Source organism: Talpa occidentalis, unplaced genomic scaffold (assembly GCF_014898055.3).
Source record: "Talpa occidentalis isolate TD23 unplaced genomic scaffold, MPIMG_talOcc4v2.1 talOcc4.16, whole genome shotgun sequence".
NCBI lineage: Eukaryota > Metazoa > Chordata > Mammalia > Eulipotyphla > Talpidae > Talpa > Talpa occidentalis.
In genome coordinates, this window is record NW_023601653.1 from 60,426,410 (window position 1) to 60,445,321 (window position 18,912).

The following is an 18,912-nucleotide window of genomic DNA, read 5'->3' on the forward strand; positions in this document are numbered from 1 at the left end:
TAGCAAACATTTGCCAAATTATTTTATTAATCATTTGTTCTGCCTAAATAAACTGACCACATATTTTGTCAAAATATGTATTCAGAAAATATAGTAACAACAACAAAAAAAAAATCACATAATCACATGAGTATTTTGTTTGTATTTCCTTTAACTTTTTTACTAAGGCATAGATGTGATACTCAATTTTTTTTTTTTGCTGCTGCTATTGTCATTTTTGTGTAAAATATATTTCAAAAATTTTAAACTAAACTTCTAAGTGTGTTCATGAGATATAACTAAGAAGAAACTCTTCTAGAGAATTTCCTAAGCATATTATACAAAGGAAATGACATCATTTGATGTTCAAGTATCTTTCAAAATACAGTAACATCTGGAAGGAGATCAAAACCTTAAAAAGGATATAAATCCATTGATATGGTGTAGGCTGGCCAAGGCAATCAATCACCTATGAGGTTGAAGATGAAGATTTCCCTCAGGATTTATTTATGCATATTATTAACACTCGAGGACATAAAGTGTAATTTTTATATTCTTAATATGGAGTTACCTTTCTTTGACTAAAATATTTCAGCAATTTTGATAGTGTTCTCTGCACCCCAGCTTATGGAAGAAAATCTTTTTTATTTTGACCTTAGTCAAACTACCTCTCTGATGGATCAGGATTCTCTAAATTGTATTTTATATATAGTACTGTATATTTACTTTAAAATGAAAGAAAATTTAAAAATCATTTTGTATGTTAATATCTCATGAAAGTTCTAGAAAGATAAATACCAAAGTTAAAAGTGGTTTACCTCAAGACGCTGGGTTTGGAAGGTAGTGAAGGAAAATTAAAGAGGACTCTATTTTCATGTCATATACACCTGTAGTTTTCAACTGTTTTTATAAAAATAATTTTATCACTTAATAAACTATTAGCAGAAAAAGAAAAAAATGTCTAAGTGACTTACTGTCTTCTCTGTCATTTGATATTTTTTAAGGAAATCAAAGAGCAGCATATTTTTAGTATTAAGCTAGGAAAAAATAAAATTTTTAAACATTATAATTTAAAAAATAACTGCCATGATGTGTCAAAGTTGGATCACTATTTTGGCAAATATTCTGTGAAATGTTTTTATATTTTTCTTTATAATTTATTTTCTTACATCACTGCTCTACCTTCAGGTGTAGTCCCCATAGTTCTCCCATCAACGGAGCACCTATGAAATACTACCACAGTCACCTGTGCTCTTCCCTACCCTCTATTGATCCCCTCTCCCTCTCTAGTTGTTTGTTTCAAATCTATGGTCAGCTTGCGAGTTTTGTCTTTTTCCTGATCCTTTGGTTTCCCTATATTCCCCCCCCCCATAAGTGAAACCATCCATATTTTTCTTTTTCCTTCTGACTTATTTTGTTTAGCATAACCCCTTCCATTTCTGTCCATATTGCTGCAAATGGAATGAGTATCTTTTTTGATTGCTGAGTAGTATTCCATTGTCTATCTCACATCTTCTCGATCTAGTCATCTGTTCTGGGGCATTTAGGTTGTTTTCACATAAATAGTGCTATAATAAACATAGGCGTGCAGGTTTCCTTTCAAATAGTGTTTTTATATCCTTTGGGTAGATTCCTAGGAGTGGAATCACTGGAATAAAGCATGTTCATTTGTAGTGTTCGGAGGGTCCTCCACACAGCATTCATAGTGGCTGGACTTGTTTGCATTCCCACCAGCAGTGTAGGAGAATTCCTTTTTCTCCACATCCTCACCAGCATTTGTTGTCGCTAGTTTTTTTGATATGGGCCATGCTCACTGGTGTTAGGTGGTATCTCATGATTTTGATTTGCATTTCCCTGATAATAAGTGATGCTGATCACTTTTCATATGCCTACTGGTCATTTGCATCTGTGAAATATTTTTAAAACTCTATAAATTATTTTTTATTAGTCCAAGAAAGAGGATGCTGTGATGTCTATGATTACTATATCTAATTTCATTTGCTCTTGGCTTCTCCCTTAGGCATATCTATCACTTCTCTTATAAAGGAACAATGGTAGCTTTTTAAATATAAGTTACAGAAATTGTTGTGAGTCTTTGGCAAATCGGCAAGCCAGGACTTTCTTTGCATATGTACCAAAAAACCTCTTAGGGAGTGATTCTAGGATCTCCCCTGGTGGCGTAGCGGTTGAGCGCTGGGTTGCGAAGCTGCCTGCAGCCTCTGCAGCGCTGGTTCAATCCCTGGCTGCCAGTGAGGGTCCCACATGGCACACAGACCTCTCCTCCCGCGCCCGCTGCTCCCATCAGCAGTGTATTTCGTCAGTCTGCCTGTTCTGTTCCCTGCTCTAGCTCTGGTGAATTCTCTCACCCTCCCGTACTTCTGACTGTACCCAGTGCTTGCATAAATAAATAAATAAATGAATGAATGAATGAATGAATGAATGAATGAATGAATAAACCTTTAAAAAAAGAGGAAATGATTCCATCTAAAAATGGGTTAATTATGTATGAAGTTTAGCCTAGTAATACATTAGCACTCAAGAAAGTTGGTTAATAGACATGTGGTATCCACAGTTGCTAAACTTTTTCTGTTTTGTTTTTTTTTTTAATGTTTAACCATTAATTCTATTGGGCTCTATTTACCAGTCACTACTGTTTTAATTTTTTGTCTTTGTTGTATCACCAGACTGTTACCAAAGCTCTAGACAGCAGCACAGATTAACAGACATCGTTGTCCAATTCTCTACTTCAATGGAAACATTTCTAATACGTGATATCTTTATGTTTCTGATATTCTTTGAGGTTCATGGCTTTCTAAGAATGGCTGGTGAACTTTAACAAATCCCCCTTAACTTCTATCTACTAAGATTATCACACTTTCACACCTTTCCTCTGTTGGTACAGTACTGTGTAATTATGAATGCTGAGCCAGTTTTGCATTCATGAGAGAATTCTATGCTGTGAAGTAAAACTGACCTATAATTGTAATTATCTTGTGCTACAAAATTCCTAAGTTTGGCTTGACTCATCTCTTCCTATATTCTGAAACATTTTATATGAAATATGAATCAGCTGTTCCCCAAATCTTCCTCAGAATTTTCTCGCAAAGCTTTCTGGGTATTTTCCTGTTTGATAGCAATGAATATAAAATTACAAATTTCACTTTACATAGTGCTTTGGCTCTAACTTACAGGTTTTGGTATGCAGTACTTTAATTACAGTTTTAATCTAAAGACTTGAGAATTTTATTTTAATTCCTCTTTGCAATTATCCTTAAGCATATTGGGGGAGACTAGGGAAAGCATGTATGGGAGGAATAGAAAAGTTAAATATTGACTGATAATTTCTAAATTTATTAGAAAATTGCTACTGCATCCACAAAAATTAACTGTTAACACGTCAAGACTTTAGAAGTTATTACAGTTCTAACAATGCAATGAAGATAGATAAATCTAAAAATGACACATTTTTCTAGTTAAAAAACAAAATCATGGAAATAATTGTCGGGATTTACCTCACAATTTGACATCTCTGAAAAAATGAAAAAACACAAACTTTTCTCACAATTCAGAAAGCATACAAGCCCCAGAGCTAATACACAGAATTATGATGTCACTAATCTGCCATATATTCAATATTGACAATTACTTTCAGCTGTTTAGTACACAGAAATGGAATTAATAAAAACGAAATTTAATAAAAACATATGGACAAAAATAGCAAAGAATTGTATTATTCAAATTCCTCTAAATGTACATTCTGTTATTCAATATTATTCAAATTTAAAAACAAGTAATCTTAAACTAGCCCATCTTAAAAATACATAAAACAATAATATGTAAATCCACACAAACTCTAATTTTTGTTAGAGAGAAATTTATACATTTAAAATTACAGCAGAATAGATATCTTCAGGATCTTTCCTCTAAAGATACTTTTTATGTTGTTCAATTTTATTCTTGCATAAAAATTTATTAAAATATAGTAAATACACTATGGCAAAAAGGTCACAAGTTCTTTACAGGTCTACTTTCTCATAACTACAATGTTAAAAATAAAGAGATCAATAATACTAAAATTATTAATTATATTAAAGTTTTATTGTCAGTTTTACCTATAAAACAGTAAGTAATTTAACAAAGTATATCATTATTTGCTGAAGTATGTGACAGAACACCTCTAAATATGCTGGAGATCTTTAAAGTAATAATTAAAACAATGGAACAGACTATAATGACATCACCAAAAATGGCTCAGCAGGGAACTACCTTGCCAAAAGTAACAAATGAGCTGGCAACTTTTCAACTGTGGAATCTATTAAAAAAGCACAATACTACAAAAGTCTTAGTGTAGACTGAAGCTGCTGATTTGTGATCAGAGCACTGTAGTCTTCTAAGTTGTCCATTTTCCACCCTCATACCCAGATCAGCAGCAACAGTGACTTCTGGAGCAGGTTGCTAGTGCCACAGGAAGCAATTTGGACCTCATTTAAACTGGCAATTCCTTCAAGGATTAACCAACACAAAGGCTAGCCTTTATTTCACCCAACTAAGGAGTAAATTGCAAGGCTGGGGCAGCATCTCAGATGTCTCTTTCCCAAAGAGACTTAAAAGCACACATATTGACTGGTACAGCAGTCTGGGCAAAGGAACAATATCTAAAGAAGCAATACAAAGAAAAACCTAGGAAGGAAAAGTTTGGGAAGGAAGACACATGGCTCAGAAGGGGCTTTTACCCATTTAGGGAAATCAAGAAGACTCTGTGAATGCCCAAAGCACAATGCATGGTCCGATTTGACCAGAAAAAATCCTAAGCTCTTACCTTCTACTGGCCTTCAGAGTCTATGCAAGCTGTAAGTGAAGGATAAGGCAAGTTGTAAATGGCCTAGGCAAGCACTGAAAGAAATGCCTCCACACAGTCAATTTGCTTTATGGGCTCTTTTTTAGGCTCAACCAATTAAGGTAACTGTCAAATCACCAGGTGACCAAGAAGCAAAAGAAACATAAGACTTCAGTGGCCACACATAACAAAGAATATACTTTATAAAATAGTTCACAAAATCACTAAATAAGCAAACAACTACAAGAAACAAGAACAATAAACCTGGGGAGCAGGGGGGAGAGCTGATATCCAGATTACTACATAATGATATTCACAACACCCAGTTTTCAATTAAAAACTTGGGCATACAAAGAAAGTAGGAAGTATATGGTTCATTCACAAGGAAAAAAGGGATTAAGAAAAAGATAGATACTGGACTTACTAGACAAAAATTTTAAAAAGGTGATTTTAAGTCTGGTTAAAGAGCTAAATGGAAGGACAAACTACAAAAAAAGAAAAAAAGGAAAATGATGTCTCACCCAATACAGCATATCAATAAAGTAAAAGAAATTATACAAAGAAAATAAATAGATACTCTGGAGCAAAAGTACAATAATTAAAATTAAAAATTCACCAGAAAAAAAAAAATTCACCAGAAATGTACACTAGAAAAAAATGACCCAAATGAGTCAATATGAATAAGTCTTCCCTTATCAGTAACTACTTTAAATAAATGAGACTCTCCAATGAAAAAGCAGAGATTGAGGGGGCAGACAGAGTGGCCAGGTGGGGTAAGCAGGGGACACAACACCCATCTGTTTCAAGAGCAATGGGCCACAGAGATTTATTCACCTATAATCACAATGGGGAGGTGCCCATGTCAAGGGTCTACAGAGATGACTTTGGGAGGAATGCAGTGGAGCTGTCTTTCAGATTATGTTATCCACACTCAGAGCAGGTGTACAGCCTCATCATCAATATCACTTGTGCCAGTTCCTTCCAACATCTTGTGCCAGGGGTCCAACATCTGGCTGACAGCTGTCAACAAGCAAAATAGAAATGTGCCACAATCTTCAAATTCCTCTATAGGATATGTGAAGTAACAACAGCCTACACTGGCAAGCACAGTGAGGAAAAACACCAAGACAGGAGCCGCTAGATGAAATACTGGACTTTGGCTGCACAAAGAACTTAGAGAGAGAAACAATGAAAACCTTCATCACTCAGCAGGACATCAAGAGTCAGTATCAGACAAATGAAGAGCAATTCAGATCACCAGCCAGGTAACCAAGCAGATTGGCTGGTGGTGGGACAGCAATAAATAGTGCTGGAAAAAACTCTTCCTTGATGTCCTGAAAGAGTGTGAACCTCCTCATGTGCTTGCAGGAGTAGATGCTGAGTGCCAGTATGTCAAGCTCTGTAATGAGGAGCTAGCTACCTGAGTGGCATGCTCAAGTGCACACCTAAGATGAAAGACAAGATTGTCATTGTGACACAGAGTAAAGACACAAGTGATAAAACAAGCAAGAACAGGAAGCAATCACGTGCCATCTATGACTACCTTCCATCAATGTGTGTGACTCAGCAAGTATGACTGAACATAGCAACAGCTTCATGCCACCAGATAGAGAGTGTGAGGCTCATGATATATCACAGTACCAAGGATACGATCCTTCCTTTCTATGTGATCCCATTACAAGCTATGTGAGGGATCTATGTGATCGCTCAGCAAGCTGTAGGTCCAAGTGGCATCAAGTCTAACTCCAAGCCCTCACTAATGGTTCAGACAATAAAGCTGAGTATCCTAACCCCACTGAACACAAAATGGGTATAGATGACCTGCATGAAGGGGAAGGCCAAGTAGAAGGCAAACGATATTACTATCATGTGGAAGGTTGAACATATGGCAGGCATAAAGGAATCATAACCCAGTAAAGAGATATTCTGCCCACCAACAAGAAAAACTGGGCCTAACCCCACATTTGAGTTGTCAGTCACATCCACTAGACTCAAGGTGTGCTACTTGAAGGTGCTTGAACTAAAGCTGAACCATGTCACCAAATGTGTGCTCCATATTGGCCACTGCAGCATTTATGACTCTCACAGCTGTCCAGTGGCAGTTTGCTCCCCTCCAGTTCACTATCTCCCACAGGCCTGAGTGTCAGTGGTCAGTTACCACACAGTGTCTCCTCCCTCCTGCTTTGATGCCTTCCCTTTGCAGCAGCCTGTGATTCTAGGTCTGGACCAGCCATACTGTGAGTGCACAGGAGTCCCTGGGCTTCCTGGGTATGGTGGTTTCTGGGGTTCCTGCTTTTCTATCCATCTGGCCATGCTCATTGCCAGGCTGAGTTCTGTGACCAAAGCCAAGCGGGCTCCTTCTCTTCCCCTCTCCTGTGACTACATCTCTCTGGAGTAGAAGGCTGGCTGCCTTCAACTCAGAGCTTCCCCAAATGACAGTAACAGATTGCCTAGCTCTCAATCCTACTCTACTTTGGGATAGTATGAGCTTCATTTTGTATACATGTGACTCGGGATCAGTGATAAAGTCAATAAACTCTGCAGAATGGAAAAAAAAGGGACAAAGATTGGCAGAATGGATAGTAAATCATGACAACAATATGCTATCTTTAGACTTTATCAAAATATAAAATTTCTGATTAAAGGACATTATCAATCAAGTAAAATAACAATTTGCAAACGGCAGAAAATATTTATAAAATATCCAAAATATGTAAAGAAATTCTGCAACTCAACAATGAAAATGCAAAAAAGCCCAAATTAAAAATAGGCAAAGAACTTGAGTAAACATTTCTCTAAAGATACACAAATGTTCAACACATGGAAAGATGCTGCTCAACATCATAATCATTGTGAAAATGCAAATCAAAACCACAATGAGATACCACTTCACACCCACTAGGATTCCTATTTTTAAAAACCAAGGAAAAAAAATCCCAGAAACTACCCAGTGTTGGCAAGCATGTGGACAAGTGCTTTGAAAAACAAATGAGTGGATCTTGAATAAGTCAAACAAAGAATTACCATATGACCCACAATTCTAAACCTAGGTATGCCCAAAAGATTTGAAAAATGTATTTAAACACAAAGCTGTACACAAATATTCAAAAGAATACTACATACAATATCCAAAAAGCAGAAACAACTCAAATATCCATCAACAGAATAATGCATAAACAAAATAATGTGCATTTATGCCTGTTACATTATACACACACACACACACACACACACACACCCTAGCTTTTTTCTTTCCTGATTATGCAGGTTTTAAAAAAAAAATCACAGGATTGATGAGAAACAAGGAATGAAATTACTCTTAAATCTTCAGCCATTTTTAGATCTAATTCAAAATTCTCAACAGTACTAATAAAATTAAATCTACTAATTAGACAACACTGTCATTATAGAAAGACTGCACAAGGTAAGAAGCTTGATAAACATCCTAAATGGTATATTACAAAATTGAAAAAACCTTATTATTAATAAAGTCTCACCTTGTAAAAAAATTAACATGAAATCAATAAAATAATTTTTAGGCTGAGAAATATAGTACCTAAACTATAGCCACAATTGGTTGCAATCTGCTTTATTACTGTAAAAAAAGAGCAGCTTTACTTCCATGGGCCACTTTTCCATCATCTCTAAAATAGGATCCAAAGGGGATTTTTTGCCTAGCATCTGTAGACTCTGCTCATACTTCAGATAGACAAATAGAAACAACAGATTTACTTATGATGGAAAGAATAACAAAAATTTCTACTCTCAGGCTTTGAATAAAATGGATTATCACAACATATTACCATATGCTCATTTCAAATGATTAAAAGCACTCACCCTACATGTTTATAGCTTATTTAATAATTAGCAAAATATAATAATAATATACATTAATAAACTTAAAGTCTTTAAAACATAAGATCCATGGAAGGAAAATGGTCAATATAAAAAGAATCATAACAAGTATGATCTAGTACTCATGACATGATAGATGATGCCAGACATTATTCAATCACTGAAAAAAAAAATTTAAGAAGCACTAAGTTAGATAATTTCTCAGGCTCTGTAATAGGTTAACTTTGAATCTAAAAAGTTCATAAACTGAGTTCTGAACCCTGCATATCTCAGAATGTGACCCTATTTGGAAACAGGGTCATTGCAGAGATTATTAGTTAAGATGAGAGCATACGGAGTAGAGTGTGCCCCAGTCCAACATGACTGGTATCCTATTAAAAGGGGGACATCTGGACACAGAGACACACAGATGCACCACTGTGAAGATGAAACCAGGGATAAGTGATGTCTCTATAAGGCAAGGATAACCAATGATTGTCAGTAAACCACTAAAAGAAAGACCAAATACAGTTAACAGATTCTATGCACAGCCCTGAGAACCAACCCTGACTTTTAACCTCTAGGAGGATAAGACAACAGTTTCTATTGTATAAGCCATCCTGATTACAGTACCTTTTAATGGCGGCCCTAACAAACTAACAGAGGTACCTTTTACTTCTAATATTTGTAAGTTAAACATATACTATTGCCAAATACAAAATATGTATCCCAGAAAATTAAGTTATAAAAATGAGGACACACATACATATAATTCAAGTTAGTGTACAAACCTGTAGTTCAGTGAGGACTGTTTTATGCCTCTTGTTACATTCAATCTTTTCCACTCGAGTTTTTAATTCTGCCAAAGTCTTATCAAATACAGCACACTGCAGCGCACACAATTTTTCTTCCAGCAACCATTGTACAACCTACAGAAATGTATCATTCCTTTGTTACAGCAAAGAAAGCAATTCAATGAAGCAGCAAACAGCAAATTCATTAAGTACTAATAAGAAAGTACTAATGTATCTACTAATTTAATGAAAACACGCTGGCATCCATAACAAACATTATTGGCTGAAATTCTCCACTTCTACATATATAATATCTATTGCATATTAAAGATAGATAATTTCCAAGGGATATTTTTTAAATATTTTGAAATTGAAGTTTTACTATTTTCTTCCCATATACTCTCCATCACGATTTAAAAGAAACCAGTTCAAGGACAGGAGTTCTTTTTTAAAATTCTTAAACTTCCATGAGACATCTCATTATGGACCCAGAACAAAGAGGTAACATCATGTATGCCCATATGCCATACTCGAAAAAACACTATTCAAGTAAATTCTCAGTATACACAGAAGTTTTCAAAATTCTTTCATGTTAACTATCTTCATATTTCCTTTTTTTTTAAAGATTAATTTATTTATTTATACAAGAATTGGAGCACAGGCCAGATTCGCGGGAGGGTGAGAGGATTCACCAGAGCCAGAGCGGGGAACAGAACAGGCAGACTGACGAAATACACTGCTGAGGGGAGCAGCAGGCAAGACAGGAGAGGTCTGCCGCACCATGTGGGATCCTCGCCAGTCGGCAGGGATTGAACCGGTGCTACAGAGACTGTGGACAGCTTCACAGCACTGCGCTCAATCGCCTGCGACACCAAGGGAAGCCCTATCTTCATATTTCTGATAGACCTAACAAGACAGACTAAATAATCATTATTGTCTCCATGTGAGAAATAAAAAAAAATCTGAAGGAAGAAGCCACTTTTATACTCATCATTATTCCTTTTTCTAGCATGGATATTTACACTCTATCTCAGTGAAAGAACACTGATCTAAAACCTAGATTATTTATAATTTCATCATTAAATTTGTAAGAAGATCTCAAAAATTAATTTCATCTGAGTTACATATTCCTCTTTAAAAAGGCAACTGGGCCTCCCTGGTGGAGCAGGCAGTTGAGCGCCACACTGTGGAGCTGTCCACAGCCTCTGCAGCGCCGGTTCAATCCCGGCCCACATGGCGCGGCAGGCAGACCTCTCCTGTCTCACCGGCTGCTCCCCTCAGCAGTGTATTTCGTCAGTCTGCCTGTTCTGTTCCCCGCTCTGTCTCTGGTGAATCCTCTCACCAGCTTGCGCATCTGGCCTGTACTCTGGTTCTTGTATAAAATAAATAAATAAATCTTTAGAAATAATAAAAAATAAATAAAAAGGCAATGGTCATAAATATTTGTGACAAGTTTTGAAAAATACTACATATTTTCATCATTTTTATCATTAGTCTAACAAATATAAGGGGAGGTTTCCAAAATCTGTATCTGAAATAGTCCTTTTCACTAGTCCTTTTACAGCCTGTCCTTATCAAATTCAATACTAATCTTCTTTTTAAGATTTATTTATGCATATAAGAACTGGGGTGTAGGCTAGAGGTGTGGAGGGGGAGGGAGAGAGGATTCACAAGAGTCAGAGTAGGAAGCAGAACAAGGGGATTGTCTGAAATACAGTACACTGAGGAGAGCAGCAGGCAGAGACAGGAGAGGTCTGTTGTGACAAGTGGGTTTGCTCCCTGGCTGGGATCAAACTCATGTCACAGTGGGTGGTGACAGCTTGAAAGCACTGAGACTTTAACCCTTGTGCCACCAGGGAGGCTCAATACTAATCTTAAAAGTACAAAACAAAGATTTGGAACACAGGAACTCAGAAGCATGAAGCTAGCTTATTTTAAAAATTAAAATGTCAACATAAAATTCTCTCTTTTTTTTAAATAGAGGTATATTTTATTTATTTATTTGTTTGTTTGTTTGTTTTGTTTTGTTTATACATGCACTGGGTACAGTCAGAAGCACAGGAGGGTGAGAGAATTCACCAGAGCCAGAGCCGGGAGCAGAGCAGGCAGAAGGACCCAAGTACACTGCTGAGGGGAGCAGCGGGCAGCAGGAGAGGTCTGCGCGCCATGTGGGACCCTCCTCTGCTGGCCGGGGAGCAGCCATAATCTAACCGGCGCCGCGGAGGCTGCGGGCAGCTTCACAACCCAGCGCTCAACAGCTGTGCCACCGGGGAGGCCCTCAACATAAAATTCTTAACATTTCTATTATAATAAATTTAATGTAGAAGAAAAGAGCTGAAAATTGATTAGTTTTGTTACTAAAAGCAAAGAAGTCATTATTTTTCCTCATTTTGATAATTACAATCAAATCTAAAATAATTATGTAGCTTTAAAAGTCAGAAGAATTTTTAAATTAAATTATAAAGATAATAAGCTCAAACACACTCTCCAACTTGTCCGTCTATAAAAAATCCTGAATATGAGTAAAATACCAAATATTAAAAGCCTAGAAGAATAGTGTGATGTTTTTATTTAATGTAGTTTTTAACATCATCTCTAATACCTTTTGTAATTTCTGGTTTATATCTCCTTTGGCTGTAATCTTCACTTGAAATTCTGCCTCATATTCTTCTTCCATATATCGACGGCGCTTGGACTGCACATTGTCCATGTCTTCTGATTTAGAACGTTTTCTTCTGGAAAATTCACCTAAGAATGAAAATCGTAATATTCAATCAGGTGTTTTAATTGTAGAACTTAATGCCTACTCGCCATCCTCAGCACATTATTTCTAGCTATCACAATAATAAACTCAAATCAATATTTTATGAATTGTTTTAGAGATTAGAGATGTTGGTAAGTTGAATCAAATTTAATATTTTTCCTGTGATTTGATACCTTTGCTGTTTTGTTTTGGCTAATGTCTCCAGATTTTTTTTTTTTTTTTTTTTGGCTTGGACTGATAAACTATTTCCCAGGAATGGAGGACTTTTGCTTTCCACAATGGACAATACCTGGAGAGACTGGTTTGCTTTCCAATGGGAACCCTGAGAAAAATTTTCATTTGAGACTGTACCCCAGCATCCATACATTTGATCTTCAACACCTTAGAATTGATGGCAAAAAGTGAAGTTAATTCCATACAGGCTTTGTGGATGCCACCCCCACTCCATCAAGACACCAGGATCTACAAATCCCAGGATCACCAATGGGAAGTGGTGAGGACCTAAGGGCAGAGTTAAGCAGCCATTTTCTCTGTTTCTAAATAAAAACCAGCCATGTTAGTGGGGTCGGGCACACTTGGCTCATGCTCTTGGCCAGGCAGGTTTGGTCTTGGCGGGTCATTTGGGATTCCAGATCGGCGGAATAGGTAGGACACATTTAAGAATTTATCTCCCTCTTTTCTCCCTGAGTTGCATATTTCCTCATTCCCCTTCCCTTGTAAATAAACCTTCTGTTAACCTTTAAAAATAAAAAATAAAGAGAAAAGTATGTTGGCAGCTTGCAGTAGCAAACTTAAGACTTTCAATATGATAAGTAAGAACCTACACGTGGATAAGCAATGTGCAATGTAAACAAACAACTTTCCTTAAAATCTTTATATTAAGACAGAATCATTTAATAATATGAATATAAGAAGTTAGTCCATATTCAATCCCTTTGGCAAACTTTATAGTATACATGAATCCTCTCTTGACAAAATACAATATTCATACACATCATAGATGGTAACCAACTGTGCATAGCTTTAACTATTTAATTCTTCCTGCTCAGAAAATTTTTCCCTTAGCAAATTTAGGAAAAATGCTTAATCACCAGTCTTAGGAAAATAGCATCATAATAATTATTCTTAATACATACTAATGAATTTCAACCATAAAAATAAAATTATTATGATTATAAAAGCATATTTAGCAAAAATGGATATTCAAAGATCTCAGAAAATTCTATTTCAAATATTGATAATGTTCATGAAATCTACCTAGTTATAAGTTTTATCTGGCTTCTTTTTCAATATATAAAAAGCAAAAATATAATACTACCATCTCCACAGCTGCTGAAAGTCAGTGTCCTTATGCAATCATAACTGTATTTCCCCATTTCACTGAACATTCATATCTATGTGCCTATTTTTTTAAATCCAGTTCTACTCTACAACTTCTCATGTTTTTAATTTACATAGTCATATATGGAGAGCAATATTTCAGGGAGAGTTAAAGGACCCAGGCTTCCTGACTTCTAGTGCAAAGATCATCTTCTTATAAATATGATACTCAGTACCATCATTTGCCCTTCCCATGAAGCTTAAGAAACTAAGACACACATTTCCATTGAAGTATATTACCCCATATAAAACACTATTAGTCTCAATTGGAAAACAATTTCTACCAAGACGTTCAGATAGTATCTTACTAAACATTGAGCATAAATCTTTCCTTTGGAACAATCAAAAGTGTAAGTAAACAAAATAAAACATTGAAGTGCACAAAATAATAAAGACTTCCAAATATCCTTGGGGTAGTCTTCAATGAAAAGATTTAACAGTGACTTTCTTAAGCACAAACTTTTGCGATACCTCATGGTAAGAAAATTATATTGCATAGACTTAAAAGCAGAAACAATCACTATTTTTAAAACTAGCTCAAGTTTTTTTACACATGCTTACTTTTTTCAGAAGGCCTTTCATCTTCCTGTATTACTTGCTCTTCTTCTACAGGTTTGTCATCCTTTTCATTACTTTCTTCTACTTCTGTAATAAAAATAGAAACAAGAATCTTACTTCATTAGAGTTCTTAACTGCTCATTATAATTCACTTTCAGTGTAACTAGTTAATATAGTTTATGAATTCAAAGTCTTAAAACTGAAATTTCGGGAATAAAAAGGGAACATGAACAGGTAGACATAATAACCAAGTCCATTTTCAAATGTGCCACCAAATTCATATGAAGGCTCTTTAAACAGTATAGATTTCAAAACAAAGAAAATTTATTGTCATCAATAGATTATTAAAATGTGAAAAGTACTATAAAGCAGCTAGAATCCCTTACATTTAATTGCTATAACTAAAACACTGGTGATAACAATTACAAAAAAAAAAAACAAAAACAAAAAAAAAAACACTGAAAAAATTCAAAATACCTAGTATTTTGACTAAGCAGGTTGAATTAGTTATTTTAATGGCCTTGTTATAGTTCCAAAAGAAGAATAAAAGATCTTTAAAATAAATGTTTTACTTAAACAACTGAGTAAGGTATATGACACGTATTACTTCATATCTTCAAATATATCCTACACTATGAACAGCATTTTTGCCATCATATAGATAAGAATAATAATGTTTAGAAAGGTTAAGTGAATTTCACAAGACGAATAAAAAATGAAACAAAGTGTACAACCAAAAAATATTATTAAAAAAGTCTATACAATTTCATTTTTATAATAAACAAAATATCTTAAAAGGCCACTGGTCAATCACTGCAACTGGCTCCCCAGTGGCTTCAATAAAGTCTGCTATAATTTATCATATTCTGCAACCAAAACTAAATAAGAAATCACAAGGTAAAGAACACTATATAGGGTCTCCCTGGTGATGCAGGGGTTAAAGACACATCACTATCAAGCTGTCCTCAGCCACTGCAGCACAAGTTCAATCCCCGGCTGGCCAGGGGACCTCTCCTGTCTTGCCCTCTGTTCCCCTCGGCAGTGTATTTCAGTAGATCTGCCTGTTCTGCTCCCCACTCTGTCTCTGGTGAATCCTCTCACCTTCTGTGCACCTCTGGCCTACACCCCAGCTCTTGTATGCATAAATAAATAAATCTTTAAAAAAAAAAAACACAAGCCCTGAATTCTAATTCCCAAGGAATTATCCTCATTAGCACTTATGGTCATTTTACTAAAGATTCAATGAACGAGAAAAAACAAACCAACTCTAGGTTTTTTTTATCTGAAATAAAATCTGGAAGAAAATTATGTCAGAATTTACTGGAAACTCTGGCTAACTCTAAATTGAGGGATTTCCCTCAATAAATATTAATAGCATTATTTTAAAAATTTAAAAAGCTAGGAGGAACATTCCCCCTTCCTATTTCTCTATAGTAAACAGAATGGGAACAACAACAAAAAGAAAAGGGGGGGTAGGAGAGGAAAATTGGAGACTGCAGTAGACTAAAAGCTAAACACAGTGAGACTCTTATAGTGGGTGACCAAAAAATATTATCTCCTGAATTTAACAACATGAATGTCAATACCACTTCACTTAGAAAAATTAGGAGGGGTCTGGCAAGAGAGAAACCAAACTTTCCCAGAGGAAAATCTTTTTTTCCCTAGCTTTCCTAAGCAGTCTATGTTTTTAATCATTCAATGAGTTTGTTATTATATGAAACAACAGGCTTTCAGGTATACTAAGAAATATAAACACAATACTTTTTAAGGTCTTTCTTCTATTCTTATAAAATTAAAATAGCTTTCCTACTCAAATAGTTACCCATTGAAAAATCAGTCAAGAATTTTTTAAAAAACTGATATAAGTAATTCCTCAGCAGGTACACAACAAATATTAAATGTGACATTTAGTATTTTTCTACTAAATAGGAAAAGGAGTATCACCTGTAAAGAAACCACTTCAACACTCAATACACACAATTTCCATGGTGGGTGGGTGGGGAGAAGACAGAAAATAATTAAGTTTTGTTACCAGCAAACAAGTTGAATCTATCACTAAACTTACTCTTCTAAAAGCACACAATAAAAGTCTAAAATTAATAAAAATAAATCCAACTTTTAATTTCTAAAGTATGCAGCGTAGATGGCTTAATATTAATCTCTCTGCATTTAGTAGCATGGTGTGATAGTGACAGTCTCCAATATCAAGATCCTAACACAAAGGTAAAGTGCATATTCATTAATAAGCTGCAATTTTACAGATTACAAAATTTTTAAGGACTTGCCCCAATGCCACTTTCTATAAATTATCATTAAATAAATGAGTAAATTTTACTTTTACCTTTCCAAAATGTAATTTTATCATCTCTGCTTAAAAATCACTCAATAGCTCCCCTGTGTTATTAGGATATTTTAGCTTTGTAACCAAGATCCTCCATTATTCAATCACCCCACAAATATTTATTGAGCATATACTGTAATCCAGGCATGATTCTGGCCTGATGATGGTAGCTCAGAACAGGGATGTTATCAGTTATGATGGTAAGAAGATATTGGATTCTAGATCTATTCTGAAGGTAGAGCAAAAGCATTTCCTGAGGGATTACCTATGGAGTATGAAAGAAATAAATAAGAAATGGTTTAAGGTATTTCACCTGAGCAGTAAGTGGAATTTTCTTCACTAAAACCCTATGTAATACAGTTAGTGAAAGACAAGTATCTTCCTGAATAAATCTTATATTCTCATCAAGTTAACCTCCTCTAACTCCCAGAATATCACCTTAACATTATCACTAGACACAGTCCATATCTGATGGTGTGATTTAATTCGTGTCTGCATCCTGAGAGCAAGTACTAAATTTTATCTTTGAATCCCAAGAACTAAAAAAAAACCTGGCCTGTCTCGCTATATGTTGAATGAATGAACACTAATACTCTGGAATAAAACTCATCTTTTAATAAGAAAAAAAACCTCTACCTCCAAAAACTAGTATGATATATTGATGGGGGTGGGGGGGGAGGGAGAATTCTGTGTGTCTCCTAGGCCTGACTCCTTTTTTATTCTTTAAGCAAGTAGAAACAGGGCCTCCCCTGGTGGCACAGGTGATTGAGCGCAGCACTGTGGGGCTGTCCGCATTCTCTGCAGCACTGGTTTGATCCTGGCCGGCCGGCGAAGGTCCAGCATGGCATATCAGACCTCTCCTGGCTCGCCCACTGCTGCCCTCAGCAGTGTATTTCGTCAGTCTGCCTGTTCTGTTCCCCACTCTGTTTCTGGTGAATCCTCTCACCCTCCCGCACATCTGGCCTGTACCCCGGTTTTTGTATAAATAAATAAATCTTTAAAAAAAAAAAACAAGTAGAAACAAAATGCTGTGTCATGGTACAAGGTCACTTCTCTTACAGAGTTCGTGTTAACATGAGGCAATGAGTGCACACAGGTATTCATTCCAGTCTGAAAGGAGCTGAGAAAGTTATATAAAGGAATAGGTTTGAATCTGACCATGAAAAATTTGCTATTTTTTCTCAGGGAATAACAAAAGAGAGAGTAAAGATAGGCATTGACCAAGTTACAAAGTTTACATAACTTTTATGTAAGGAGTTTGGAATTAACCTAACAGTAACAGCAATCTAATGAAAGAGAGGCACACATTAACAAAAGACATTTAGGTCATAGAAAAAAATCATTCAGATGATTGATGAGAGGGAAGACAATAGGTTGAGTAGGAGTGAAAGAGCCATTGAGGTCAATAGATAATCAAGTTTCAGTATTTTTGGCTCCCAGCAATGGTAATATCATTTGCCAGATAAAGAATATTAAAAGATCAAGATTTCAATGAGAAAATTTTAAAACATGATGTTACACTTGAAGTAAATTAAACTACTGAGACTTTTAGATTCTAAGTTATTTGGTAACTAAGTGACAGCAAGAATAATTACGTACTGACTTGAAATTATTCCACAGTGTTGGTCCATCTCAACTGTACGCCTAGATTCTAGGCTCCTCAAGTGTAAGTAGCACATTTTCTATTAACTTTTTTTCCCTTCTCAGCACTGACACTGTTCACTGAATTTTTTGAAGTTAAGATACTATGAAGTTGGGATATCCTTTTATTCAACATCATTCTCTGCAACTAAATGAAAATTAAAACCTTCTGAGTGTTTTATTAAGCAGTTTATTAAAGCTCATAAAAATCTTTAAAATTTAAATATACTAACCTGGAGAGCATGTCTCATTTTGTGATTTCACTTCAGACTCATCTTTTTCTCCTGAAATATCCTCCTCATCAGAAAGGACCAAAAAGGCTTCTTTTGGCAAACTCTCACTACTTTCTTGTTTAGATGGTGAACCAAAAGACCCTTCCATTTTTTCTTCCAAATCTGGATTTGTCTCATCAATTGGAAGGAGAGAAGTTTTAGAAAAGCAAGTTAGTTCATCTTCAGCAGGTGCAAGCTTCTCCAAAATAGGAATGATTTCATCTGTCTCCATAGAATCTGTATTTTCTAAGATATTCTCACTTTTGTCATTTTTTATAACATTTTCACTAATCGTTTCTTCAAGGTCTGCAGAATTTTCATCGTCATTCTTCTCACTTTGGTCAACTTCCATACTGCTTGATATAGCTTCTTCTCCAAGAGCAGGCTCTGTGATAGCATTTTCCTCTACTTTCTTTTCATTTTCAGGAGGTAGATCTGAACCTATAATTCTATCATCCGTTTTGAGAGTTTCTTCCCCAGCATCAATATTACTATCAGCTTTATTTTCTCAT

General features: G+C 35.5%; 1 protein-coding gene and 1 pseudogene across 1 annotated transcript in view; one reads left to right on the forward strand and one right to left on the reverse strand.

Moving 5' to 3' along the window:
* ATF7IP (activating transcription factor 7 interacting protein) overlaps positions 1-18,912 on the reverse strand; it is a 117,003-nt gene that overhangs the window by 45,590 nt on the left and 52,501 nt on the right. Inside the window, 4 exon segments of the mRNA XM_054696431.1 lie at positions 9,442-9,579; positions 12,047-12,192; positions 14,150-14,233; positions 18,362-18,910. Of these exon segments, the coding sequence (XP_054552406.1) occupies positions 9,442-9,579; positions 12,047-12,192; positions 14,150-14,233; positions 18,362-18,910 (917 nt within the window).
* Positions 5,628-6,779, forward strand: LOC119248145 (AP-2 complex subunit mu-like; annotated as a pseudogene).